Source organism: Peromyscus californicus, unplaced genomic scaffold, assembly GCF_007827085.1.
Source record: "Peromyscus californicus insignis strain IS unplaced genomic scaffold, ASM782708v3 Scaffold_22__1_contigs__length_63687245, whole genome shotgun sequence".
NCBI classification, from domain to species: Eukaryota; Metazoa; Chordata; class Mammalia; order Rodentia; family Cricetidae; genus Peromyscus; species Peromyscus californicus.
Genome location: NW_026294525.1, coordinates 27,648,472 through 27,675,576, shown reverse-complemented (window position 1 = coordinate 27,675,576; position 27,105 = coordinate 27,648,472). Strand labels below are relative to the sequence as shown.

The following is a 27,105-nucleotide window of genomic DNA, read 5'->3' as shown; positions in this document are numbered from 1 at the left end:
TATAAGCTTTTATTTTTTTCAACATAGATTCAAAAATATATTTTCATTTAGCTGAGTAGAACATTGTTAGAAATGGACCAATTCAAGCAACACTTCTAAGTAATAACTCAAGATAGAGTTCTTGTTCAACTTTGTCCTGTGTTCTTGCTCATATGTATATATATGTATATTTTCTATGTTATATATATATATATATGATGCCTGGAAAGTGATTGATAGATGCTGTGTAAGTAAAGATGCTTCATCAGGTGAAATGCCCGATCGCTCTATATTCCAATTGTGACTTCATGCACTGTTAACAGTGTACTTCTGCAAGGAAAGGTCTGAAGTCTCCTCAGCTCTCATTTTATCTTGTACAATATCTCTTTTGAATAGTGTCAGCTGCGACATTCTCAAAAGAGAACTGGAGCACCAGGATTGCCTGTGGCAGCCCAGAAAGCGACACCCAGAGGCCAGACCCCATCTCAGGCAGGGCTCACCCTTCTTCTCGATTTAGTGTCATACACAGACACGTTGTATCTCAGATTGGAGTATATTTGTTGCATAGAAACAGAGTCATCTGTGGGATTTCTTTTCCACTTCTCTGGTGCTGTCAGGGTAATAGAGATGAACTTCTCGCCACTTGTCAGTGCAACCTCTGGTGGGCCAACTTGGGCTTAGAGGAGAAGAGGGTATTAGCATTTTCAGGTGTGAAAAAACCCTGAGGTAAAGCTTCAGTACAATCTTACTTGGATCAAAGACCTAAAACCACCCTCTTATGGGAGATCCTGCCACCATAAAAGCCCAGAGGCTCTTTGCCGGCCACAGGATCTCTGCTGCAAGGACTCCACTCAGTTTGTGGTTCAAAAGCAGTCATTGGCAGCAGTTTAAATACGTGAACAAGGTTGCCGTTCTGGAAAATTTTAGATACAGACACTGAAATTTACAAAATATTTTCTAGATAATTTATTTTTAAAATTTATTTATTTTTATTTTATGTGTATGGGTGTTTTGCCTGCATGTATGTCTGTGGACCACATTGCATGCATTGCCGGTGGAGGCCAGAAGAGGGCGTCGGATCCTGTGGAACTGGAGTTAGATGTGGTTGTGAGCCATGTGGGTGGTGGGAACTAAACCTGAGTCCTTTGCAAAGAGCAACATGTGTTCTTTACTGCTGAGCCATCACTCCATGCCCTGACATTGAAATTTAAATTTCATATCATTTTCACAAGTCAAAAATACTATTTTACTTAAAAAGCTATTTTAAAAATATAAATAGTATTCTTAGCTCATGACCTCATGACCTGTTGAAAAACAGAGGCGCTAGATCTGACCTGAGGGCACGGGTTACCAGTCTCCCACTGGGCAAACTCCTGGAAAAGGCACCACCTCCTGGGGCCTCCGCAGCCCTTAGCTATTTCATTATGGTGGCTCTGTCTGCATTCTTCATGGTCGGGTCAGTCACATATTAGGGGAAGGAAAATTATAAAAGCAAATAGCAGGAGTACTCTTGCCTTAATTTGAGTTATACCTAGAAACCACAGCACAATGCCAAGTTTAATGAAAAAGAGATTTTTGTTGTGCATTCAGGGCACATGTCAATGATGGACTAACCTACAATGTATTTTCTAATGCATAGCTTCTGCTATGATAAAACAATGACAAGACAAAATCAAAGTTTGGTATTATTGACACTTGTCTTTAACTCTGAATCTGAGAGAGACCTTAAAGACGCCTTGGTCAAATCTATCGATCTACAGATTTGACTCTGGGGTTCACCCACATGAAACACCAGGGCAGGTTATTCAACCAGCTCTACAGACCAGAGTCAAGCAGACCCTTTCTTCTGGGCAAAGTTGCCTATGAGGCCAGCGTATCACAACAGGAATCCAGATTAGTTCATGCTTAGTGGACAGCGGCATTACTCACTTTCTAAGAAAGGATAGAACCGTCCGGTTTCAGTCCATTCAGAACACTTGGTTTCCTGAATGGCCTTCACCTTGGCGTAGTACTGATGCTCATAATCTGAGGTCTCCGCAGAGAGATCGCAGTAGGTCCTGCTGATGCTTCTGCATTCAGATGCACTCAGCCATTTCTTCTGCCCGTATCTGCTAAGAAAGAAACTATGAATTAATAATGAGCCCCCTTACATGCTTTACGATGTAAAAAAGTCATTATATAAAAGTGAATGGAGGACCTTCTCTTCAGCAAAACACAGATGCCTGTCATTCTGATAAAATTGAATCCCCTTTTGCGGCTGTCGATATTTTTATTAGCTGTCAGGAGCCTGAGTCAGAGTTTCTATAAACACTATGCTTTTCTGTGAATTACAATGTGGCTAGTGCATTCTGGAAGCATGTTACAGTTTCATACTTCAACGACAGTAAAACTTTTATATACTGTGTGATCATTCTCTAGTAATTAAGTTTTTAGTCTATATGAGGTTAGTTTGATGGATGCATTAAAGGAAAGTTAACCTTTTTCTTAATTGGAGGAGACATTACTTTGACTTTCTCATAAAATTTAAAACTTTACTAAGTATTAAGAGTCTTGGGGAAATTTTACTAGGATTCAGCGTGTCTGAGCGTACCATAACTGTGTTGCTATTAAATTGAGGACGTTGTCCATACTGTTTTCTTGTTGTTGTTAAAATACAACATCCAAAGAAAATGGGGAGGGAGAAACATTTTCAGCACTTCTCAGGTAAGAGAGACTGTGGCATAAAAAGCTCAGTGAAGTGCTAAGTCAGCTGGGGAGACAGGATTGTCCTGAAGGCTACTGAAGACATTAAAGCAGGACTTTGGGGAACAAGATGACAGGTCTGGTTTAGAAGGCTGGCCACTCATCTCCAGAGAGTGCGGTGTGTTGGTGGTAGCAACGCACAGAGCAGTTTGGAGGGCAGTGCTGTGGTCCAGGAGGAAGGTGTGAGCGGTATGGACAAGGATGGTAGTGAAATGAAGAAGGACACAATAAAAACAAGAACTGTTGGGGGCCAGGACCGGGTGACTGAGTGCCTGCCAGGGACCACACAGTAAAGATGATGGAATATCTTTCTGTTTAGGGCAAGAGCATGGACTATGGTAATATCTACAAGATAAAGATCACCAAAGAAGAGTGGGTTTGGAAATTGGGGAGGGGAGGGATAGGAGGAAGGGAAACTAATAAATTCACCAGTGCCAGGCTGCATTTGAGCTGTGTTGAGAGTTCTCCAAATGCAGGAGCTTGGGGTTCAAGAGAGAGGTATGAGGGGGCGGTAGTGATTTTGGAGTCAATAGACGGAGTGCGCATGGATGGCTTAGGCAGGAATACCCAGAGCAAAGTCTGGATTAAAAGCTCAGAAGCATTAAGGTGGGTGCAAAATAGACTTGGGAATAGCAGCAAAAGTGGGGAGTGGAGAAACATTCATCACAAACGTCATGGCAGATTATGTCTTGATAAGGAGGATTTGGCAACGTTACTGAGTATTGCTAAATTCGTCCAAAGATGTGGCAACAGAGTCCCGAGGCAAATCTCTTTCGGGTCATAAATGCCACATCTGCCAAAAGATGTTAGACATACAGTCATATCTCAATCACCTTCTCCTTGTAGATTATCAACAGTGCCTTGGGACTTTCTGATCAACGATGGAAGGAAAAAAATGGGTCTGCATTTACATATATAGTTACATTTTGATTCAGTTTGTAAAACAGACTATCAACACAGAGAAACAGGTTTTACCAGATTATACCCAAACTTCTCTTCTTGCTGTGCATTTGGTTGTCCATACCATTCCATTTCTTTCCTGAAAAGATACTGTTCATGTTACTCAAAACTGATTTACTTTTCAATTTCACTTTATTCTTTTGTTTTTGGTCTTTGGAGATGGGGGTCTCATATGGTCTAGGCTAGTCTTGAACTCTCTGTGTACCTGACAATGACCTTGAACTCCTGATCCCCCTGCTTCTACCTTCCAGGTGTTAGGATTAGGAATGTGGCCTCATGCTGATTTCTTGTCCTGTCAGCAGGTCTTGACTTGAAGTCAGAAAAATACTGTCCCTGCTTCCTTTGTGTTCTCTTTTGTAAACTGCCTCACCCTGCCAAGGGCAGGGCACCTCCTCACCATGCAGGTACTGACCGAGAAGAAAATGCCTGTCGCCGATATCTGAATGGGAGATCTGACAAATATTCCAGTGACAATAATCTCCCACAGGACGAATCTTGTGGGGGCCTCGCTGGTCTCCATCTATTTCTAGTAAGCACAGCAAACACCTGTGAGTGCCCACAATGAGACGAGGGGGGTTCTCCAGGCTTACGTATTTCACCTCACTGGACTGTGTGGCAACCCCGGGAAGTGGGCTTCACTGGTTTTGCCCCATTTCTACAGAGCTGGAAATTGAAACTCAGGAAGATTAAGGGATCCAGTCAAGTTTGCAGAAGCGGCAAGAGTTGATCTGAAATTGGAATCACTTTCCCCAGTGTCAAAGCTGGTGTTTTGGGTGCCATGCCATTTTCTACACCAAATTATTTTGTGGGTATAATATAAACTTTAAACATTTAGCTCTAGAAACAGACCTCACTAAACAGCATAAAAGCGTGTAACCTGCTCAAGGTTACTCAGCTAGGTTCACAATCTGGTCATGAACCTAGGACTGTCCGACTCCAGCACTGCACCCTGTGTTCCTGTCCACTTGGTTCATACCCAGGGATGTCAGAACTCCTGTGGGACAAGTGTCTTTTTAAGGACTCATTTTAGAAAGTTGCACAGTATAACTTACTTGTTCTCATACAGCAATGACAATCCTGGTGGTTGTTATTATTATTATTATTATTATTATTATTATTATTATTATTATTTTAAGTTCTTTCTGAAGCACTGGGAAGTCAGGAGGACAGAGCAAGCTCTTTGCCCCACCTAATGGAAGAAGGAGTGAGGACATGCTGGTGAGCCATTGCTCTGTGCAAAGCTGAAGTCTTTCTTTAAACCCCGGCTCCTGAGACTATCCTTGGAAATGAGAATGGGGTGCTAGAAAAAGGCAACCAGGAGTATTCCCTGAAGTTTTTGCCCAGCTTTAGTGGTCTGAATTCATTTTCCAAGGACAAAGATGGTCACTCTCTTTTGCAAATGTGGTTCATGTTTTTAAAGTTTAGGAAGTATAACCAAGGGAGAAATAAATTACCCTTATAACTCATTAACCAGAAACATTTGGTGTGAATGATGCTGGGCACTTTATCCTACTTATAGAAAGAAGGATGATTAGACAGCTACATAGACAGAAATCAGGTCGTACCTGAAGCACATATTTCTAATAAAGCAGTGACTTTCACTTTATTTGAATCTTAATCAAAAGAAATGAGGTAACCTGAAAATAATTGCTGAAATCCAAATGTTCTGTTACCATGAGAAATATTAGTTTCTTATGACTTTCTAAATGAAGAAAATGGTTTTGAAGACTACTGGAAAAGTTAGTTATTAAATGATGATACACAGGCATTGTATCCATGGGTTCCACTTCTGTGGATTAAATCTGCTGTGGATTAAAAACGTTGGAGAAAGAATTGCTTCTTTACTGAACATCTGTAGTATGGCAGTACTTTGATAGCATTTATACTGGTAGCATGCATTATAATAACCTAGGGTGGCTTGAGGAGTATAGGCAGGTATGTGCAGATTATAGGCAAATGCCATGTCATCTAATAGAAAGGTCTGATGCATCTGTGGAAGGTCCAGAACCAATTCCTCATGGATGCCAAGAAAACAAGGAAGTTCTACAGTCACACTTCCTGTCACCATTCAGTCTAGAAGAATTCTACATTCAACCCTGTTTTTCAGTACATGCTTGTAATCCTGGCTCTTGGGAGCTAGATAGAAGAATTGGGAGTTCAAAGTAACCCTCAGCTGTGTTGAAAGTCAGAGGCTAGCCTGGGCTACATGAGGCCCCATCTCAAAAACAAGAACAAGCAAACATACAGAAAAGATTGTGTTATCTATCTACTTTAATAAAACAACATAGACCATTATTCTATGAATTCTTCTCTTACTCCCATGGGAAAGGTCTTGGAGGAACTTTTTATTTGAATTCACTTGCCTCTTTCACTCTCAATAATTATGGGTAGGTGCTATCCCAATTTCTTACTAGGCCTTCGAATGTGGCTACCTGTTGGCTAATTAGGCAAGCCTCATCTGTCATAGACTAAAAGCTGCGTGAAAGACCCCAAATGAAACCAGCAAAAGAACCATCTATCTGAACCCACGAGACCACAGTTCTCGAACTGTGAGAAAGAATAAAATAATATTTAAAAGTCTGAGGTGTAGGAGTGGGAGTCAGATAATGAGCTTTCTCTGTGCAGAATTTTAAACTTCTGCTTCTGTCAAATCCTCTTTTATCAAATCTATTATTCCCTCTGCTGGAGCGCCTGCTTGCCTTTAGCTTGTGGACTCCTGGGGGCTGATGTGGCTCATGGCACTCCTGTAAGGTCACGGTCTGCTTGGGCTGCCAACTGTTCTCTGCCGCTTCTTTCTTCCTGCATCTCTCTCTTACTCTAGAATTGTCACCGCCCTGTGACTGGGCCTCCATGATGAGTATGTCACTGCAGGTCCCCTTCCTCTGACATTCTGTGGCACCAAGCTGTGGCTCCTTGGGGCTGTCTCTTCAGTTACTGGTACCTTCTTAGAGTGTTAGACGAGCAGTTGAGCACCTATTACTGAGGAATCATTCTCACCCATGGAGCTCAAGGGGTAGAGATGGCTCAGTGGTTAAGGGCATTTGCTATTCTTCCAGAGGTTTCCAGCACCCACATCAAGGGCACACAACTGCCTATAACTCCAGCTCCAGGTGATCTGGACCCTCTTGTGGCCTTCATGGGCACCTACACACACTTGGCATACCCTCACACAGACACGTACACATGTGAAACACATATGCATAAAGAAAAGGAAATCTTAAATAAAAAGCAGTTCTTAAAAACAAAAGAAAGAAGTGCTGGTTTGCTTTTGGCATCTGTGGTGGTCTCACTCTGGGTTCTACAGGATTGGGTTTGCTTGCTTCACAGTTGGTGGTCTGGGTTACGTCCTTCTCCTTTAGCCTCTGGAAATGGACACCGTCTTGTCTATTTTGCATTCTCTCTTGCCGGTGAAGGGTCTTGAAGGACAAATGGAAAGGGTCCATGTGCTGTTCTGTTTAGTAGGAACAGGCCATCACACAGAATTCTGCCTTGTTTGAGCTAAGACCGATCATTCCCTTAAGCTTAGAGGTCTCAGAGTTGGTGGATCGCTTCGTTTGCCTATCCAGAGACCACCTCTCTAACCAACTTCTTTTCCCCACTCATTTGTTACCGACCCTGTGTGTATCTGCATGTGCACTAGTGTGTGCACACATGCCCATGCGCATACCACACTGTGCACATGTGGGTGGAAGAGGACACTGGCTGGAGTCAGTTCTCTCCTTCCAGCACGTGGGTCCCAAGAATGGAATTCAGGTCCTCAGGCTTGGTGACAAACACCTTACCTGCTGAACCATCTTGCTGGCCCCCTTTCTCAATTTTTGTAAGCATGCCCTCATGCTCTTGCCTGAATGTTGAATGCTTCTGGCTCCAAAAAAACAACCACTTTATGATTTATTATAACATCAAAGAAACAGGAAATGTCTTAAACTTTTCTTTTTCAAAGAACGTAATGCCATAGAAAGTTTGCCTCCACACAATCAGCAAGAGTCTGAGACTTGTGCTTAGAAATGACTTGCAAGGAAAAGCAGCAACTTACATGAAATACTGCACCGTGTATGTGACTTCAACTCCACGTAGACCCTGGGGTGGATTCCAATGCAAGACATTCTTCATGTTGACAGATAAGAAGGTGATATTTGTAGGTTTAGGCAAACCGCCAGAGACACAAGGAACTGGAAAAGGAGTGGGAAAGAATTGGCGTTTTAATGAAAGGAAGGAAAACTTAATCCCTAAAGTAAGTGCTGACCTTTAAAGATGGCCCCAACGCCCCAGACTCTGCATTTCTTCTCACACTCAACCTGAGTGGGGGCTGTGATTTAGGTCATCCAAAAGCATCTAGCAAATGTGACTCTGGAATTAAGGCATAAGCATCCTTGAAGCGTCCACTTTTTGTGCTTTTAACTTCCTGAGTGGCGTACAAAATGGCAGTCAGGGTGATGGAGAAGGACAACTCTGAGGGGTCATTTGAAGGAGAGAGAGGGTCGGCTGCCCCGATATCCCAGCTGAGCTCAGGCTTCCACAGGAAGTAGCTGTGCCCACTCCAGCTCCAGCTGCCCTAGACTGACCCTGCAGAAAGGACCTCAAAGGAAACCAGCCAAACCGTGCAGCTGAGCCCTAGGCAACCCTGAGAACCAAGAGCAGTACTTGGTTTGGGTGCAGTTTGTTATGCACCAGCCGGGAAATGAACAATCCATCTTCTAGAGTTAGCTGTAAAACCCCCGAGTCTGCACTGGAGGCCATCCTCACCACACAGCCAGCCACTCCTCACTTCCTACTGTGACTCAGCATGCTCTCAGTGAGCTAAAGCCCTTGTGGGTGTCAGAGCACAGTGCCTGGCCCTCCCCTGCTAAGCTGCCCGCCCTTCTCTTCTCTAAAGTGTGGTGGCAAATGCCAGCCACTGTGCAGGCTGCAGGCCCGGTTTAAAGATCGAAACAGAAACTGGTCTTAAAATTTTGGGAGTCTCATGCTGATATTATCCAGATCTTAAAGTTAATAGGGAAGCCTGGAAAAAAAAATTTTCCTTTATGGTTATACACCCGGAGTTTTCTTTAAGCAGGAATCATTTTAAAATACACAATTATGGTATTAAAGATGAGGAAATTTCTGATGGATATTATTGAAAGGCTGGCATGTTGGTGGCTGGAGCTTGATTGAATTCACTAAAGTGTATAATAAGGTGACAGACAGAAAACTAGCCAGTAAGATGAAGTTATTCATTTATTATGTGTGTATGTGCACATGTGAGTGAGTGTGTGCATGTGCAGTGTGTGTGTGCGCGCATGTGAGTAAGTGTGTACATGTGCGTGTGTGTGTGTGTGTGTGTGTGTGTGTGTGTGTGTACATGTGTGTAAGTGCTCAGATCCAAGGATGGCAGAAAAGGCACTGGATCCCCTGGAGTTTCAGTTACAGACAGATGCGAGCCACACTGTATGGGTTCTGGTCCTCCCCAAGAGCAGTAAGTACCCTTAACCACCTAGCCATCTCTCCAGCCCTGAGATTTCATTTTAAATACTAGCATGCTCATGTAATTGTTCTCTAAGCAAAACTCTGCCTTAGAGGATCTATTTATAGAAATCCTCTAAAAGAAATCATCGAGAACTGAGACGCTACCAAAAATAATAGGAAGAATACATTTTTCTGAAATAGGATGATCTGTGCCAGCAAGATGACTCGCTGGGTGCAAAAAAACCAACCACTTTATAATTTATTATAACATCAAAGAAACAAGAAATGTCTTGCAGTCAAGCCTGAGGACCTGGGTTCAATTCCAGAGCCCCACAGCATGGAGGGAGAGAACTAACTCCTAAAAGCTGTCCCCTGGACTTCTGTTAGGTTGATCCTTTTTTGGGGGGCGGTGTGTGGCAGGGTTGAGGATGGAATCCTAGGCCTTGAAAATGCTAAACATGTCCTGTATCTTGGAGCTATCTCCAAGATCAGGGATGATCCATGAATTAAAATAACTGAAAAAGTTTAGTGTTAACATGTAGGAATCAAAGCATTAACCCTGGAGAGATCACAAGATATCGAATAATAAATAGTCCACCAGATTCCGTGAGGAACTTATCCCTTTGTAAATACACATATTCTAGTCTTTGAACCTGGAAAACATAAGGTTCGATATTTGCAAATGAAGCTTAGGAAATACAATTTAGCTCAGTCACTGACATGGGGGTCCCTTGACACTTGTGTGAATTAGCTGGAACTAATATCAAGGAAAGGAATTAGCTTAATGCTTTGGGCAATCCTCGGCTCAGATTAGCTCTAAATGATGAATTATAATACCACAAGGCAAATAAGAAAAAGAAAAAAAAATTATTTGTTCTAGAATTAAACTTTGCAATACGACCCCGATTCTAAGCAAGATAAGCTCTTTAACTGCTGGGTGGCCGAGTGTGGGGCGTCATGTGTGCGCATGCGCAGTGTTCACCATGCCTCCCACCGCCCCTTCAGCGATTTTTAAAAATACTTCAGTATTATTTTTAAGAAGAAAGTTAAACACTCAAAAAGAAGGTCCGTCAGCTTATCCAGTCTCTGCACACAGGGCTAGTGCGGTCATGCGTGTGAGAGAGGCTCTGAAGGGCCGGCTTACCCTCCTCACACCTTCGCTTTTCACACTTCTCTTCGGAAACACTTTGCGGACACTGATGCTGGCAGTTTCTGTAGAGTACGGCTAATGTACGGTGAGCGGTGAGTGGGGATTTAATGTCGTTCCATGCGTTAGGAGGTCCTAAATTTTAATCAGACTTTTGAAGAGGGAACAAGGAATGTAGAGAGGCAGTACCGTTGACTGAAATAAAACGTTCCAGTCCTTCAAGAGAGGGGAACTGCTTTAACAAAAAGACACCTCTAAGATCCTCCCAGGTCTAAAATCTCACAGTTTTAAATGGCCCTGGCATGTGTGGAGTGGGAGGTATCTCATCAGAAATAAAACTAAAATAGACTGCATTATGATACCACTGATGAGAGAAATTGCCGAAACATGGCTTTATAGACATAACTGATAAGGAATGGAGTATTCTGATGTGTAGCAACATGACCTAGAGATACAGATACCAAATAATCTTAGATCTTACAGTTCAGGCATATTTCCTCAAAGTTTGTACACATAAGGATTGTCTTCTGTAAAAACTAGTTTCTATTTGCCTTTTGAAATAAGTAAACAATTCACAAACTAAAGACGCCTAAAATATGCCCCCAAGACATTTAAGAAACATTTTGGATTAAAAAGAATAGATTGCTCATTTGCTGATTATTTCAAGAGAACAAAGCAATTTTACTCTTCTGAAATTAATTATACTCTGGAATAAGCCATCAACCATCATGTTTACTGATCAATAGACCTCTCTCTCTCTCTTCCATGTGTGTGTGGTATATGCATGTGTGTGTCCATGAGAACATTTGTCTCTGCATGAATGCATGGCAGCCAGAAGTTGACATACGTTTCTTTTTTTGCCACTCTCCATTTTTATCTATCTATCTATCTATCTATCTATCTATCTATCTATCTATCTATCTACCTACCTACCTATCTATCCATCAAGAGTCCTACTCTGAACTTGGAACTCATTGTTTGGGCTAGATTGGCTGGCCAGTGAGTCGCTGGCATTCACCTGTCTCTGCCTGTGCCTCCTTTACACTGAGATTACAGATGTGTGCTGCCATACTTGCATTTTTATATTTTTACATGTGCTGGGGATCTGAACTTGGGCACTCAGGTTTTGCAGCAAGCACTTTATCTACTGAGCCATATCCACAGCCCCTCAACAGAGATCTTTATTAATATTTTGTCATTTGTTTAAACGGACTTTCACAAATGCTGGCCTAATTATAAAAACTCTGGTGATGATGGGTTTCAGAGTGTGCACAACTTTTGTAGGAATACATTTAAAGCAGATGTTACTGTTGTGCTTACTATGTCTCAGAAGAGCACTGTAGTCTCCAGCCCTGCAGATTCGTCACTGGGATCGACATTATTTGTCTTATTGCTTAGGCAGAAAATATATTGGTTTTGGATCATCTCCTTGTCAACGAATCAAAGTATTATCCAGGGGGTGGCCCCATTATGGGCAAAGTAGGTCACATCTTATCTCTCCATCTCTCCAGGATACAGAATATATTCCTTGTTGTGACATGGCTTGCTGGTTTCCAAACTGTTTTTATCAGAGCACATTAAGCCATGCTAATCATCTTCACTCAAGCACAGTACATTTTGTCCCTCTGCTCACAGACTGTTCATTTCCAGAAATGGATGCCGATCAGTTGCTGTGGATCGATGGTAATTTGTCTATCTGCCTCAGCCATACCTTTTGTTAGCTATGGGATTTTAATGATTTGTCTTTGGTCAATGACAATAAATGGTTCTAACTACAGTGAAGGGGTTATGAGTATTCTCACAGCTGCTTGCTTTCTTTGTCCAGGTCTCATTTCAGTAGATAAGGGGTCTTTAGGGACAACTGAAAATGATAGACTAAGAGCCTGTTTTAAAGCTGTGGATATAGTATGTTCCTAAAACTCAACTTGCACAAGACTTATAAAACATACGAATTGTGAATATCTTCATATCTTATAGTATTTAGTTGATGACAAGCAAGTGTGCAATAGAAATAGTTGCTCAGGTTTAGAATCCTTACTGCGACAGCATAATTTTATGTGTTTTATACAACCAACTCAGTCAGTCTCTGCAGAAGCCCTATGGTAGGTGCCGTTATCATCCTAACTATGTAGATAAAGCAACCGATGCACAGAGAAGATAATTGTACAAGTTCGTGTAGCTAATGTGAAGAGAAATGGACTTGGTAGCACACAATACCCTTTTAACATCGCTCACCTACCACCACTGCAAAGCAGTTGTACAAAGAGAAGTCAGAGCGTATGGGAAAGCGTGGATATTCTATGATGTTGATATATAAAATAATTTAAGTGTTACAATGATTTGATACCGACCTGATCAACACATTAAAAAAAAACCACATCATATAATAGAAGGCCTTTCCCTTTTCCTGTCAGAATCCTCCCACATCTGACCCTGAAGAATGCAAGTAGAAGCCATCTACTGCTGTGTTCTATTAAACACATTCCCCGACCATGAGGTGGCAGCAAAGGTAAGGGGTCCCAGACTGCTGTGTCTGAGTTTATTCAAATTTCTTTTAAGTTGATGAGTATCGGATCTCTATTCATTTGGAACCATAGTAAAACTATATATTTCTAAAAATTTCACCTTAGCCTTGAACTGTAGCAAGTTCAATATGCCTTTCATATTGAACACACTATAGTCGATTCCACCTGTATGAATGTGAAATACTGGTTCATCACTTTATTTATCATTTAACTTTTTTTTTTTGTACTATAAGTTGAATTGTGTCCTTCCCTTCCATAGATACACTGAAGTCCTAATTCTCAGTGTCTCTGGATGCGATCTCATTTGGAAATAGGCTTGGTGCAGAAACTTCCATTAAGCAGCACGGACTCTTAGTTCAAAGTGACTAGTGTCTTTATAAAAATATAGCCACGAGAAACCCTGTCTTGAAAAAACCAAAAAATAAAAAAAATAAAATAAAGTAAAAATACAGTCACGTGAAAATACACAAACACATAGAGGCACCCATGTGACCGTGGTGACCAAAGCTAGGACGATGCATCCGCATGCATGTCCCAAACTCCCTGGGACTTCCAGAAGCTAGGGGGAGGGTGGACACAACTTATTGTGGAGGCTTCCAGCAGGAGCTCAAGGTGGCCAACCGCTGGATTTTCACTCATAGCTTCCAAACCATGAAGGAACAAATTCTGTCATTTCAAGGCAGCCATATTGTGGAGCCAAAGCCTGGGACTACTCTGTGGGTATCTTAATGGTGACCAATCAGATGGTTTAGAAGGCACTGTCATGTTGCTGTGCTGCAGAAAGTGAGAAGGCATTGATTAGTGCACTGAGCACTCACAAAAAGTGCACTGCTCTAAGAGAATGCACAAAGAGCCAGGGGAAGCAGTCTCTGGGATTCCTCACACTTCCCTCCTTTGAAGTTGAGGCATTCTGACTTTCCCATCAGAAAGTTCAAAAAGCAACAAGAAACAGACTGTGGCAAGGAGGGGCCACATACAACCACTCCTGGGGACTGATGCGAGACCAAGGTGCTCAGGCCCATGACTAACTAGAAAAATCTTGAGATGGAGGACATCCTGCCCAGCCTTGCCCAGGAAAAAAAAAAAAAGTCCGCAGATGCCCAAGCCCACTCTGTTCTTCTACGCTGGAGCAGTAAAGACTCACAGGGCTCTGAGTTAATTGGCAGAGGGGACGTTGTATCTTATGGACTTTGAATACATCATATGATGAATACATGCCTTGTTAGGAGCCAAACTGAGCAGAGACCTGTCAGGCTGACAGAATCATGGCGATGGAGCAGACCCCAGACTCACTGGGGCATCTCCACTGTGGTGAAACAGCTTGAGCCACCAAATCGTTACAGTTTGATTGATAGCTTGAAATCATCTGGATGTGCTCCCACGGCACGCAGGAGCGGCATGACCTGCAGATGCTCAGCACCTCTTTTATTAGGATTTTTTTTTTTAATGGAGGAAGAACAGTCTATATGATAAGTGGCTGGTCCATATTGTAAACTCATCTCTCAATGGAGAAATACCTTAATAGGCTTGTGAGAGAAGATGCCACGTGACAGAAAACGAGCCCCTCGGCCCCGAGTGAGTTTGCTTCTGTGGCAAACGAGGTTAAAGGGAGCTGACGTACAAAAAGCACCAGACGGTGACTGGCCCATTTCAGAGAGTAGAAGTCTTAGTGACTGTATCCTAATATCCAAAGAGCAAAACAGGTACACCTGCTTTCGAGTGGGTTGTCTGAACCTCTGGCCTGACTTCAGCATGCTGGAAACAAAGGCGTTTTTCTGTCTCAAATTGTAAACCATTTACCTTGAACCACACTAGCTGCTCTCTCTTCCCCTCCCACCTAATTGCACACTAAGTACCCTTGAAAAGTAAGTCCTTCAAACAGAACTTCATGACTCAGTACTTACCTGGGAAGGAAGATACACACCTCCCAGCTGTACCATTTGGTGCTACCATCATCAGTTCCTTTGAACTTGATTTTCTTCTAGCCATCGTCCCTGCTATTATTTCTCGAGTACTCTCGGTTGTACTTGTGTGTGCCTCAGTTTCTCTGAATTGTCCATTATATAGGGCGCTGCCACTTGCTGTATCTCACTGACCTCTAATAATAGTTTACAGGAGCAGGTCAGAGAGGTTCTAGACACACACTGGAGCCTACGCCTATTTTATCACTTATCAGCAGAGCATCGAAGTAAGTTACTTAACTTTTGTCTCCATTTCTGCACTTGCAACAATGGAACAATCAACCAGCCTCACAGGCTTGCTGCAACAATTAAACAGTATTCTTAATGTAAAGCTCTTGCCAGAGCACGGCACAAAGAAAGAGCTGAATAAAATTATCCCTAGCTTGGCATTACCCTCCGTGGTAACTATTCTCATTTTATAGCTGGCTAGATGGAAGCCTAGGGAGGCTAGATGACTTGCTCAGCGTAATTCAGTTGTTTGGCAGATGTATAAGCCCAAGTATCCTTGGCAGGGCTCTCTCTGCTAGGACACTCACCCACTGACTTCACAAAATGCTCCAAAGAACAGCACCGTGGAAGGAAGGGTTATGTAATCACTCTGTTTTGCATGTTGTAGATGGTAGCTTCACAGGTCAGCAGAAAGCCCGTGAGGGAAACTACTTCTTCTTTGAAGGTTTTGTGGTGGATAAACACAGTCATATAATTCATTTAGTGAGGTGTAAGTGGGCAGCTATGATGGGCTGAAAATAGAAATTATGATAGGCACTGAGGTATGATTGGGAACAGAAATACACCTAAGGTTCCCCTCTCACAGAGCAAAGGTTCTGTATCTGGGGCATCACCCATCACTATGAATGATTGGAGAATGGCCATTTTCTCTGGGTCTAACATGACCATCAGCCATCATGAAGCAGACACTGCTGTGGTGACCAACAGAATGTTTGAGTCCTCAATAATGACATGAAAAGTAAGAATGATGCAGTAACAGCTACATCCATGACAATGATAACAGCTATAAACATTCCTTGGTAGAAAGTGGGGGCAGGGTGACAGGATGTTCACCTGGAATTCCACCCACCAAACACTCCTGCCTTCTGGCCGCACCTGGTCTTGGAGCTCTTAGAATAGATGAGTTTAGAAAAAGTAGGAGGTGATGCGGCTTCCTCCAGGTTGTCACCTATATTGTGAGGGGTCTGGAAGTGGTGGGGTGGGGATGGGAACAGGAGGGATCAGGTCAGAGGAGGATGGAGGGAGAGAGTACTGGGAGAGACAACTGGATTCTGGGGACATCTCTGGGATGAGCTAGAAACTTAGTGCAATGGAAACTCCCAGAAATCTATGAGGGTGACCCTAGCTAAGACTCCTAGCAAATGGGGATGTGGAACCTGAACAGGCCATCTCCTGTAACTGGGCAAGACTTCCAGTGGAGGGACGGGGACACCAACCCAGCCACAAACCCTTTGACCTACACTTCGCCCTGCCTACAAGATATGCTGGGGTAAAGGTGGTGCAGGAATTGTGGGAGTGACCAACCAGACTGGCCCAGCTTGAGACCCATACTGTGAGAAGGAGCTCACCCCTGAGGGTCAGGTCCCAAAGACGGGATAGCCCAGAGACAGGATAGAATCAAACGCAACTGGCAAAGAAAGAGAGAGAGAGAGAGAGAGAGAGAGAGAGAGAGAGAGAGAGAGAGAGAGAGAGAGAGAAGGAAGGAAGGAAGGAAGGAAGGAAGGAAGGAAGGAAGGAAGGAAGGAAGGAAGACAGAAAAAAGAAAGAAAGAAAGAAAGAAAGTCAATTAGATGATTCCCAGTGATATTCTGCTATACTCATAGATTGGTGCCCAGCCCAACTGTCATCAGAGAGGCTTCACCCAGCATCTGATGGAAACAGATGCAGAGACCCGCAGCCAAACACTAGGTGGAGATCAGGGAATCCTGCAGAAGAGGGGAAGGAAGGATTGTAGAAGCAGGTGAGGTCAAGGGCACCACAAGAAAACTCATGGAATTAACTAACCTGGGCTCACAGGGGTTCACAGAGACTGAACCGACATCCAGGGAGCCTGCGTGGGACTGACCTAGGCTCTCTGTATATACGTTACAGTTGTGTAACTTGGTCCTCTTGTGGGACTCCTAACAGTGGGAGCAGGGGCTGTCTCTGACTCCGTTGCCTGCTTTTGGGACCGTTTCCTCCTAGCAGATTGCCTTGCCCAGCCTTAATAGAAGAGGAGGTGCCTAGTCTCACTGGAACTTGACCTGCCATGACTGGCTGATGCCCATGGGAGACCTGCCCTCTTCTAAAGAGAAACAGAAGAGGGGGGAGTGAGTGGGTGTGGGTGGGGTAGGGATGGGGTGGGGTGGGGGGAGGGACTTGGAGGTGAGGAGGGAGAGGAAACTTTGGTCAGGATGCAAAAACGAAAAAAATAAATGAGTAAACAAAACAAAACAACCAAAAAAAGAGGTGGAGGTGACCTGAAGCACCACTGAGGCAGCTAGCTCCCTTCAGGCTGTCACCTAGGCTGGCATGGGACTGTTGAGGGACACTCTTGTGTCCCAGTCACCTACTCTCCTGTAAGTAAACCCAAGACACTCCCGGGTTCACCAAGCTGGACCCTGGGAGGAACCATGTCTACAGTTAGTCAGGGGCTCCAAATCCGGGATGACTGTTCATCCTTCTCCTGCCAGGTGTGTGCACACTTACATGAGAGAGTCATGAAGTAAAAACAAAACAAAACAAAATAAAATAATAAAAAATAAATTAAAAAATTCAGTATTTTTCCTTTTTAGTCACACCTCAATAACTCAATACCTCAATATGTAAATCTACATGTTTAAACATGTTTTTGTGTGTTTTGCTGCTTGTACTTGAAAAGCAAGTAGGATTTCAAATAGAGACTTTTTATTTTAATGAATATATTGGAGTCTACCCATCGAAGACGATGTATCTTTGAAACAGTTTCAGAGGTTTATGACTGTCCCCATGGTACTGATTAGCTCCCGGCATTTGGATCATGCTTCCTTTTAGCAACAGTGTCTTCATAAGCAGTTTCTAAACAAGCAACATAATCCAGCGTCGCTCTTCACTCACCGTGCTTTGTTTTTGCTCAGTGTGGCATTTCACAGCTGAATTGTCCAAGGTTCTTAAAGTGACACGGTGAATGCCTTGGGAACTGCAGTTTGCGCCCCCAAAGAGGCAGGTCGGTCACTGAATGGGATTTCCTGACTCATGTATGAGAGGCTCTACCTGCAACTCTGAAGAAAAGGGATTTAAGAAACCCTCCACTGTCTCACAATGGAGCATAGCCTGCCAGGTGCCTACTTGGAAGATGCTGTGGTTCCTTTGAATATGCCCGAGGACTGTCTATACAGACCCCGGCCCACTGTCACAGCATCCCTGGGGTCATCTTCTCTTTCCCTCCTCTTTCCCATCCCTTCTCCTTTAGAAAAGGACCCTTTTGGGAACAAGCATCTCATTATTTTTCCATGTTTTACGATGTTAGATTTTCATAGTACTTGTGGAGCAGTAGATTAAAATGTAGACCTGAGTCTCTAATCCTTGATTATATGCCTCAGAAAGAAAAGTCCGACAAGGAATATGGTCAGAGCCAAAACATCTGGGATCACTGAAGTATTGGAATGAACTGTGATTGGAAACACCAAGTTCAATTACTAGATACTTTTTAATATTAGTGCACATCTCCCAGGTTACTTTTCAACTCCCTTTTTCAACTTGTTCTTCCTATCCTTCCTCCAAGAGGCACTATAATTCTTCACTGACATCACCATTGTTAAAAAATCCAGAAAGCTGACAGGATAAAAAATGTGAAAAAAAAAACCCATAAAGTAAGGGAACTTTAAAGTAATAATATATTGAGAATTGGAAATAAAATATGAGGTGATTAAAAAATGGAAAAGATGGACAAAGGGGCAGTAGAGGAAGAGAGGGAAGAAAGCAGATTCCCTCCCATCCCCATTTGTAACAATGAATTATAGTGAGGAATGTCTTGTGCAGATTTAAAACACACATGTGGACATGCACCTACTCACGGATACACAAATGCATGCATGAATGCACACATACACCCACACATGCGTACACACACAGACACAGACACACCCACACATGCGTACACACACAGACACACACACACACACACACACACACACACACACACGATCCTTAATCCGAAAATCTGATGGATGCAGGGATGATTCAACATATGCAAACAAACAAATATCATGAGCCATATAAATGGACTCAAAGACAGAATCACACAATCATCTCAATGGATGCACAAAAGACTCTTGACAGCTGAAATGCAACACAGCCCAAGCCTTGTTCCATTTTGTTTTAAGTTTCAAGAAAGTCATCAATGGAATCTACTTCTGTTCACTGTTGGTTTAGCTATTGAGGGAAATGAGGTCAATAGATAGATCTGACTGTCTAATTCAGCAGTTCTCAAAAGGGTTCTCTCAATGACCCTTTCACAGGGGTCATCTAAGATCGTCTGCATATCAGATATTTACATTAAGATTCATAACAGTAACAAAATTACATTTATGATGTAGCAACAGAAATGTCATGGCTGGGGTCACCACGACACCACGAACTGTATTAAAGGGTCACAGCATTAGGAAGGTTGAGAACCACTGTGCTAATTGAACACCACAAAGGTAGAGTGTAGCCACCATTCCAAGCACCATTAGAAAGGAGAATGGCTTTTCTCTAGACTGGCTCTCCTCTATAGTGGCAAGCTGGTGCTTTGGTGTTTCTGAGAGGGAGCAGGATGAGGGGCAGACCTTTTTGGAGTTGAATTATGCCTTGGGGAAGCTACATAGCAATGTGCGATAAAATGAATGGGGGTTCCATTTGCTGCGTATGCCTTGAAGAAGGCTGGCTGATTGAGGTACTTATATTGTTGTGTCATTATCCAAAAGAGAGAATATCATGGTAGAAGCAGTCAGCAAAAACGATGGCTTCATAGAGAAGAATCCAAGACCGGGGGCAGTTTCCTAGTGCTGCTATGGTAATGTACCACACAGGGGTAGGTCTGAGATATAGATGTGTCTATCGCAATTCTGGAGGCTAGATGTCTCAAACCACAGTGTCTTCTGGCCATGATGTCTTTGAAGGTTCTTTAAAAGTCTGCTCTCCCATCTCTTCCAAATCCTGGGGCCCACGGGGTTTCTGGGCTTACGGTGACTGTAACTTCAAGCTTTGCACATCTTTGCTTCCATGGGGTCTTTCAGAGTTTTCTTATCTTCCTGTAAGTACACCAGTCTGGCCCAATTCCAAAATGACTGGGTCATGAGATCTTTAAGTTATGTCCACAAAGATCCCGTCTCCAAATATCATATTCTGGGGTTGTGGGGGAACTGAGTCTTCAGATATTAGTATCAGCCAATCCATTGCTGCTCTGACAGCGTTAGGACTTTTCTAGAAACAGGGTGGAAACTGGAACAATAAGCCACCCACTGCACACTTATTCATTAAAATTAGCAGGGCCTTTCAAGATCTGTGTTGAAGCAGGAAGTGGGACACGGCACCTTTATTAAAAACCGCGTCTTAACATTTGTGCCTTTTCATAACTGTCTGTGGTTTGATTCAATGCTGCAGAGGGCTGCAGACCACAGTGACTTGTGGAGTCTGCCAATGACCTTGAGGTCAGTCTATACTCACAGAGCTCCTGACTCCTGCCCTCTCTGTAACCACCACTTTCAGAAAGAGCATCCTTTCTACGAGGTGGCTGTTTCTGTGTTCAGATGTGTTTTGTAAATATAAAGTGTACAGGGGGAAAAGGTACATTAGTACCTAGTAATTTAGAGATAGGATTCACTCAGTGTGGGACTTACCCCTGCCGCCTCCCTTTTGCAAATATTTAAATTAAAAAAGATTAGATGTATATTGAATTATAAATATTTGATGCAACATATAGGAAACCGTTTTTGGTTATTTGCTGAATTTATATGCGTTTTCCAGAAAGCATTTAATGTTTCTTTTTCTATTAAGATGTGTTTATTTTCTGTTGTGTCTTTCCTTCTGACGTAGGGAGAATGTGATGTGGTGCATTCATTTAGTTGCGTTTGCACCAGGGCGACAGGAACGCCTAACAGAAGTTAGGACACCCCTAGTTATCTACTTCTGCTGGCTGAGCCCACGTCATAAAGACTCTAACGCCTTTAGAACAGGTCTACGAGCTGGGGAGAAACATTCAAGATGTGTATGTTGAGTGGGGCATTTCAGATTCAGACTGCCACACTCCCACGTTATAGTAAGACGTTTTCTATAGGAGGCCAACCTTACCCTAGTTCAGATTTGTCTTGTTCTGTGTGTCTATGAAACATTTCCCTCAGTTCTGGCATTTGCACCCTAATTTTTCTGTCTTCCTCTGGAGATTACATGAAGAAAGGGTCTTTTTCTTGTTCAATTAGGAGCCTGGGACAGTTCCTACTTGTATGAATGAATGGTACTTAATGAGTGGATGGGTAGGTAAATGAAAACCCTCAAAGAGAGATTATTTAAAAATCACGTTGAGTAAGGATATATTTAAATTTGTGGGGGGGGGGGACTCAAAATGGATGCATAGGACATTCCACTAATCTCATTTTTGTGTAATCTGACCACTTCAAATTCCTCATTTCTCTGCACATGCAATTCTAGTTTGCACTAAAAGTCTATGAACTACTTTTTAAAATAACACATTGAGCACTTAGGAAGCAATTTAGCAGACACTCTGCGACATATATATTTTAATATAAAATAGAGGGAGAGCTGGGTGGGAATAAAACAGGTAGTTTTGCCTCACACATATTTGGAGCAGTTAGCTGCAGAGATGGGAGGCAGGGAGCTGAGGAGAGAACTTCCGGGATGCAAGATGTTAAACACTAGCCATCTCTGTTGAGAGCCCACGGTGGCTGTCCTCCATGTTGATGATATGGAGAGCATAAGAGAAGACCTCATATCTCCTCTCAACCTTCTCAGTGCAGACTTGCAGGTCTGACACGTCCACAAAACTCCCTTTCAGTAGTGGACACAGACCACTAGTGGTGCTAAAGAGGAAGAGCTACCGTGGATACAGCTGAAAGGCACTCCCCCCCCCCCCCCCACCAGAGACGCCAAGTCCACACATCTTGCCATCTGTCTACAGATCTTGGAGTGTATGGTAGGTGTTGTGAGTTGAACTCTACTGCCCAAGAGAAATAACTGAAATTCCAATGCCCCTCCCACACATAACCTGCCCTTATTTGGAAACATGGCCTTTATAATCCATAGGTTGGGTTGAAATCCTCATAAAAAGGCAAAACTTGAACAAAAAAGCAGACACACACACAGTCTTCAAGGAGATTATGCGAAGGGACACAAAGAGGTGGCCACTTGGAGACAAGATCAGGCAGGGCAGCGATTGGGGCAGCATGCTTACAAGTTTAGGAATACCAAGTACTGTTAGCAACTGAAAGCAGAGAGCAAGCCATACACCAGACCCCACCCTCCCCACCTGTGCTTGGGAAGAGTGGCCCTGCCAGCACCTGGCACCTGGACTTCCAGTCTCCACAACTGTGAGCAATAAAGTTATGTGATTTTTAAGCTACCCAGCTTGTGGCACTCTTACGACAGCCCTAAAACAATTAATGTAGTTATCTATTTCCTCAGAAAGAATACCTAGTTTCTTTAAGAGAATTCTGTAAGAACTGCTAGATCACCTGAAGGTAGGAAGGGGGAACCTGACGTAGGAAGAACAGTTGCTAAGAAGAGAAGGGGGGATCAAATAGTGGAAACATGTAAACACATGTGCTGGAAATATCCATTGTCAGCAAACCATTTTTATTCTTTAGTTGTATGGAAGGAGACTCTGACTCCCATCCCAGAGGAAATGAAGTGTGACTGGGACAAGTGTGGACAAGATGGAGTACTTATTTCTACACTGTGTGGTCCAAGCAGAGTTGGCATCAGATTAGGTAGTGGAGAGTGATGAAAGTCGCCATCTTGGTGGCTCAAGATGGAATGTGATCACCCTCCTCAAAGAGCAGGAAGAATTCTGTACAGATAATGTTTAAAGTCAATTAAAATTTTCCTTCCTGAAGAGTGCCTTGGTTGTACTAACAGCTCACCACCACAGACATCGGGAATTCTAGATAAAACATTAAACCATACTTTCTTTCTCTATACCCCAAGAGGCTAGCAGGAAGCCATCTCGGCCAGACAAGTGAAATTGTACTAGTATGAAATTCTGAATCCGGTCAGAGTTCGTCTCCTAGAAGACAAGAGAGATAAGAGGACCCATGTAGGCCTTATGAATGGCTAATGTAAAGACAATCTGTCTCAATTCCACGTTTGGTAAGTTAGCCATTCCATCGAGCTCTGTAGGGAGTCAGCCCAAGAAGTCACACACCTTGGGAGACATCATGGAAACAGCACAGGGAGGGACATGGCACAAATATCACGTAAGAGGCTGTGAACAGAGACTAAAGAGGCAGCTGAAATGTGACAGCTGCATCCCCAGTACGAACACATCTTCCTTATCCTCTGGGGGCTTTTTCAGCTCAAAATAAATACAAACAATGGATGAAAATAGTAAGCAGCAAGTGTTTTGCTAGTTTAGGGAAGGATTTTTTAGTAGTTGGCGGGGGCATCTTGCCTATCTGGGTGCTGGTAGCGAGTTTCCTGTGGTGAGAGGTGCTCCAGCAGGGCCCAGGTAATTAATTTCCCTGGACCGATGCTGCAGGGGGTGATTCAAAGATGCAGCAGTTGGGTGGGATGACCAGTAAGTCCTGTGAAGGCTGTTTCCACATTGGAGATTAAGAGACGACCTCCCTGTGAGAGTCACACTGAGGTGCGATGCAGACCCTGAGCAGGGATAGCCAGCACAGATCGGGGAGGGGCATTCTAGCAGAGGGAACTGCAAGGATGGATCCTGGACATGTGGCTTATTCTGGGAACTGGAAAAAGACCAGAAGAGGAGTAATTAAAGTAAAGCTGGAGAGGGAGAGGAGGGAACAGGTCACACAGAACACTGCAGGATTTAGAAAATTCCGAAAGCAATGGAAGGCCTTTGAGGGGTTTTGAGCAGAGACATATTGTCCTGGGCAATCACTGTTTTCAGTCTCATATAGGCTTAAGACATGTTTATATAACGCTGGGCATTATATGAACTCTGTTTTACATGAAACATCATCATGGAGCTCCTCCTCCTCATGGACATACACTAATGACACACAGCACTGAAGATTCAGGATTATCTACAGGACCCAGTTTGATAGGCCAGAGGGATAAACTGTCTGGTAAAACCAGAGAGCCAGGAGAGTCAATAACAGGGCTACATCAGCCTTAGGGAAGAGCAGAGACATCCAGAACTCCTGTAATGGTTTACCTTAAATGGAACATCCAGATCTGCATAAAATATTGGTGCTGCATGCGACATTCATTTCTCTTTGGGTGTTTTGGCTTATATACCCTGATCCTGTTGTGAAACTCTGAATTATTGTGCAAAAGAAAAAAATTCAAAAAGGTTAAAGTGTTATCTACCCAGGAGTGGCTTGTCATACAACTCTGAAAAGTCCACATTTCTGTAGAGGGGGAGGCTTATCTGCCAGTTAAGCAATTAAGTGTAGGAATGGTATCTAGGCAGCTAATCCACCTTGTAACCGGTTTTCCTAGTAGCTCTCAGAGTATCTCTGGAGGACAGTCCCACGTTAAACGCTGAGAAAGTTTCTGGGTCTCGTGCATCAAAAAAAAAAAGCACGTTTCTATGTGTGTGTGTTTACTTGCAAATTTTGCTTTTAAGTTAGGAATATTGATGACTTCTAATGTCATTCTCTTTGTCCAATTAGTGAGCAAGTTTTATTTCTCTGATTAAAACCAAACAAATTCAGTATGCTGGCTCTATTGCATGTACTATATGTGGAGAGCTTCCCTTAACCATTCACACACACACACACACACACACACACACACACACACACACACACCTCATTCCCCTTGATGCCTGTACTTAAATCTCTGCTAAAACCTTTTGTAATAAACTTCAACTGTGCTTTAAAAAATAAAACCATTTTTTTTATCGGCGACATTTGAATAAGTCTCTTCACATTTGGCTTATCTAGGACTATTAAAATGCAATCATTTTCATCAATTTAGAAGTTAGCAAAGAAACTTTTTGTATCGAATATACTGCCCAGCAGTCTCTCTGAGGCCAGAGTGCACGTTTCTTGCCCCTGAAAGCACGCTGAGCTCCATGTTTTCTCAGACTGCCATCTCATGGACAACTCTCTGCCCCAACTCTCCGTTCAGTTCCAGGCTTAACGGTACAGGTGCCTGAATCAATTTTATATAAACTACAATCGATATTTTGGGAAGCCTTGTGGCTGTTGTCTTTAATTAAAAACTTAAAGGGAGGCTGCGTGTGAGATATCTTGCTTTTTAAAAAGTATATTTTTATATGGGAGAAATAAAAAGAAAAGAAAAAGAAAAAGAAACTTTTTTTTAGCGAATCATACTGTCTTTCTGAATCACAGCGGTTACAGCTTAAACTTTCAAACAACAAAGAAAAACCCCTCTAGGGCCTTAAGTCACAGCTCGGTTTTGTTACTTCTGAAAAAAATCAGAGTGCATATCTGTACATGTCACGGTTGCTGAGGCAAGACTGTGCCCAGAAGAGTGGGATGTGGATTTCCCATCTTTGGCTTTTCAAGCTCTGACCTAATCTTTTTCCAGGGGCAGCTCGGTCTAGGAGCCTTGGACCCGGCACGGCGTCAGTGCGAGCCTCCCCTGGACGTCACGGTCACGGGCTTCGTGGACCACTCAGGAGTGCTACTACTAACTACCCTTCCACCCCCAGCCCCAGCTCGGATCCAGCAAGCCGGAGCCCAGTCCCGGAGCACGGGAGACCGAGTTAACCTCCCGGCGAGGGTCCCTCTGAGCTCCCGCCCTGCGACCCTCCTACCTGCCAGTCCCGAAGCGGTCAGCAGCAGCAGCAGCAGCAGCAACCCGGGCAGCAGCCGCGGCAGTACCGGGCGGCCGGGAGCCGGGGTCCCGGGAGCGCGCATGGGCAGACAGCTCGAGTCACATCTCTGGGAATGCGGCGTGACCTCTCCAGGGCTTCTCTCTACACGCGGGACGAGGGCGATGGAGCCCAGAGCCCGGCGCTCACACACACGGCTTTCCCCGCCGGGTGTCCCTGCGCGCCAGGACAGCTTTGGTCCACAGGCTTCAAGGACTGGTGGAGATCAATCAGATCGAAGCAGGTAAAGGCTCACCCCAGCACCGCAGAGTGTGATCCCTTACTTGAAATGTCAGATTTCATCCCGGAAGAAGATGCTGGAAGAGGGAAATAGATATTTCTCAACGTACTGTTTGTTGGGCATGCCGTCTTCCCTTGTTCGGGATTTCCTTCCACCCCTGCCTGCCACCTGAAGTCAGGACTCTGTGTTTTACAGATGGGCAGACGCAGCCTCAAAACCCAACAAAGAGCCTGTGAGAGGTGGTCCCCCAACTAAGAAAGAAAGAAGGAAGGAGGGAAGGAAGGAAGGAAGGAAGAAAAAAAGAAAAGAAAGAAAGAAAGAGGGAAGGAAGGAAGGAAGAAAAAAAGAAAAGAAAAGAAAGAAAGAAAGAGAGAGAAAGAAAGAAAGAAAGAAAGAAAGAAAGAAAGAAAGAAAGAAAGAAAGAAAGAAAGAAAGAAAGAAAGAAAGAAAGAAAGAAAGAAAGAGTAAGCATTGGAACAGTGTGAGAAAAATATGCAAGCAGATCTCAACGGCAGTCCTTTCTAGGTAGTTGTAAATACTAAGCATAGAGCGAAAACAAACAAATTAACCACGTACTTCAGGCATATTCTCTCTTTCTCTCCTGCTCAGATTCCTGTTACAAATGCACAAATTAAGAGAAATGACCCTTACATTGCGTCAACTGCCCTTAGGAAGAAAGGAGTCTCAATAATTGCACCAAAACAAGCAAACAAACAAGCAAACCTCTTTCTGGTGGTGGAGGTGGTTAGAAAGGCAGCAATTTTCGGAGTGTCTTAAATTCCTGTTTTCAAAGAGACCTAGTCTAGGTTCAGTGTCTCCTGATGGCTTCTGTGGGTTAAAGCGGTCCAGTGTGTCAGCTGTGCCTCTAGTTCCCACCGGTAGGGGGCACTAGAGAAGGACGGACAGGACTTGTTCGCTGTTTATTTGCTGTTTTCTTAGTAATTCTCTCCGGGTCCTTACCCTGGCAGAAGCAATTAAGTTCCAGCAGCCTTTGGTCCTAGTTTCCAGCTTCTTCGTGTACTCGAAGAATCTGCCTCATTGGCCAGACCCAGTTCTCATGGGTCCGAATCTTGCATCTCCTCTTTTGTGAAGTTCCTTTACCACTATGCAGG

General features: G+C 43.5%; 1 protein-coding gene across 5 annotated transcripts in view; it reads right to left on the bottom strand.

Annotated features, from left to right (window-relative positions):
* Il20ra (interleukin 20 receptor subunit alpha) overlaps positions 1 to 26,767 on the bottom strand; it is a 35,523-nt gene extending 8,756 nt beyond the window's left edge. The window contains exons 1-4 of one of the 5 annotated variants that reach the window (XM_052751130.1): positions 26,717 to 26,767; positions 7,718 to 7,853; positions 1,909 to 2,090; positions 480 to 655 (exon numbers count right to left, since the gene is read on the bottom strand). In XM_052751130.1, coding sequence (XP_052607090.1) covers positions 480 to 655; positions 1,909 to 2,090; positions 7,718 to 7,794 — 435 coding nt within the window. In that variant the 5' untranslated portion in view covers positions 7,795 to 7,853; positions 26,717 to 26,767. Of the gene's footprint in view, positions 1 to 479; positions 656 to 1,908; positions 2,091 to 7,717; positions 7,854 to 17,843; positions 18,124 to 25,695; positions 26,142 to 26,716 lie in introns of those variants that run through there. The other 4 variants (XM_052751129.1, XM_052751128.1, XM_052751131.1 and 1 more) reach the window with 4 other exon arrangements.
* Positions 26,768 to 27,105: the final 338 nt, after the last annotated feature.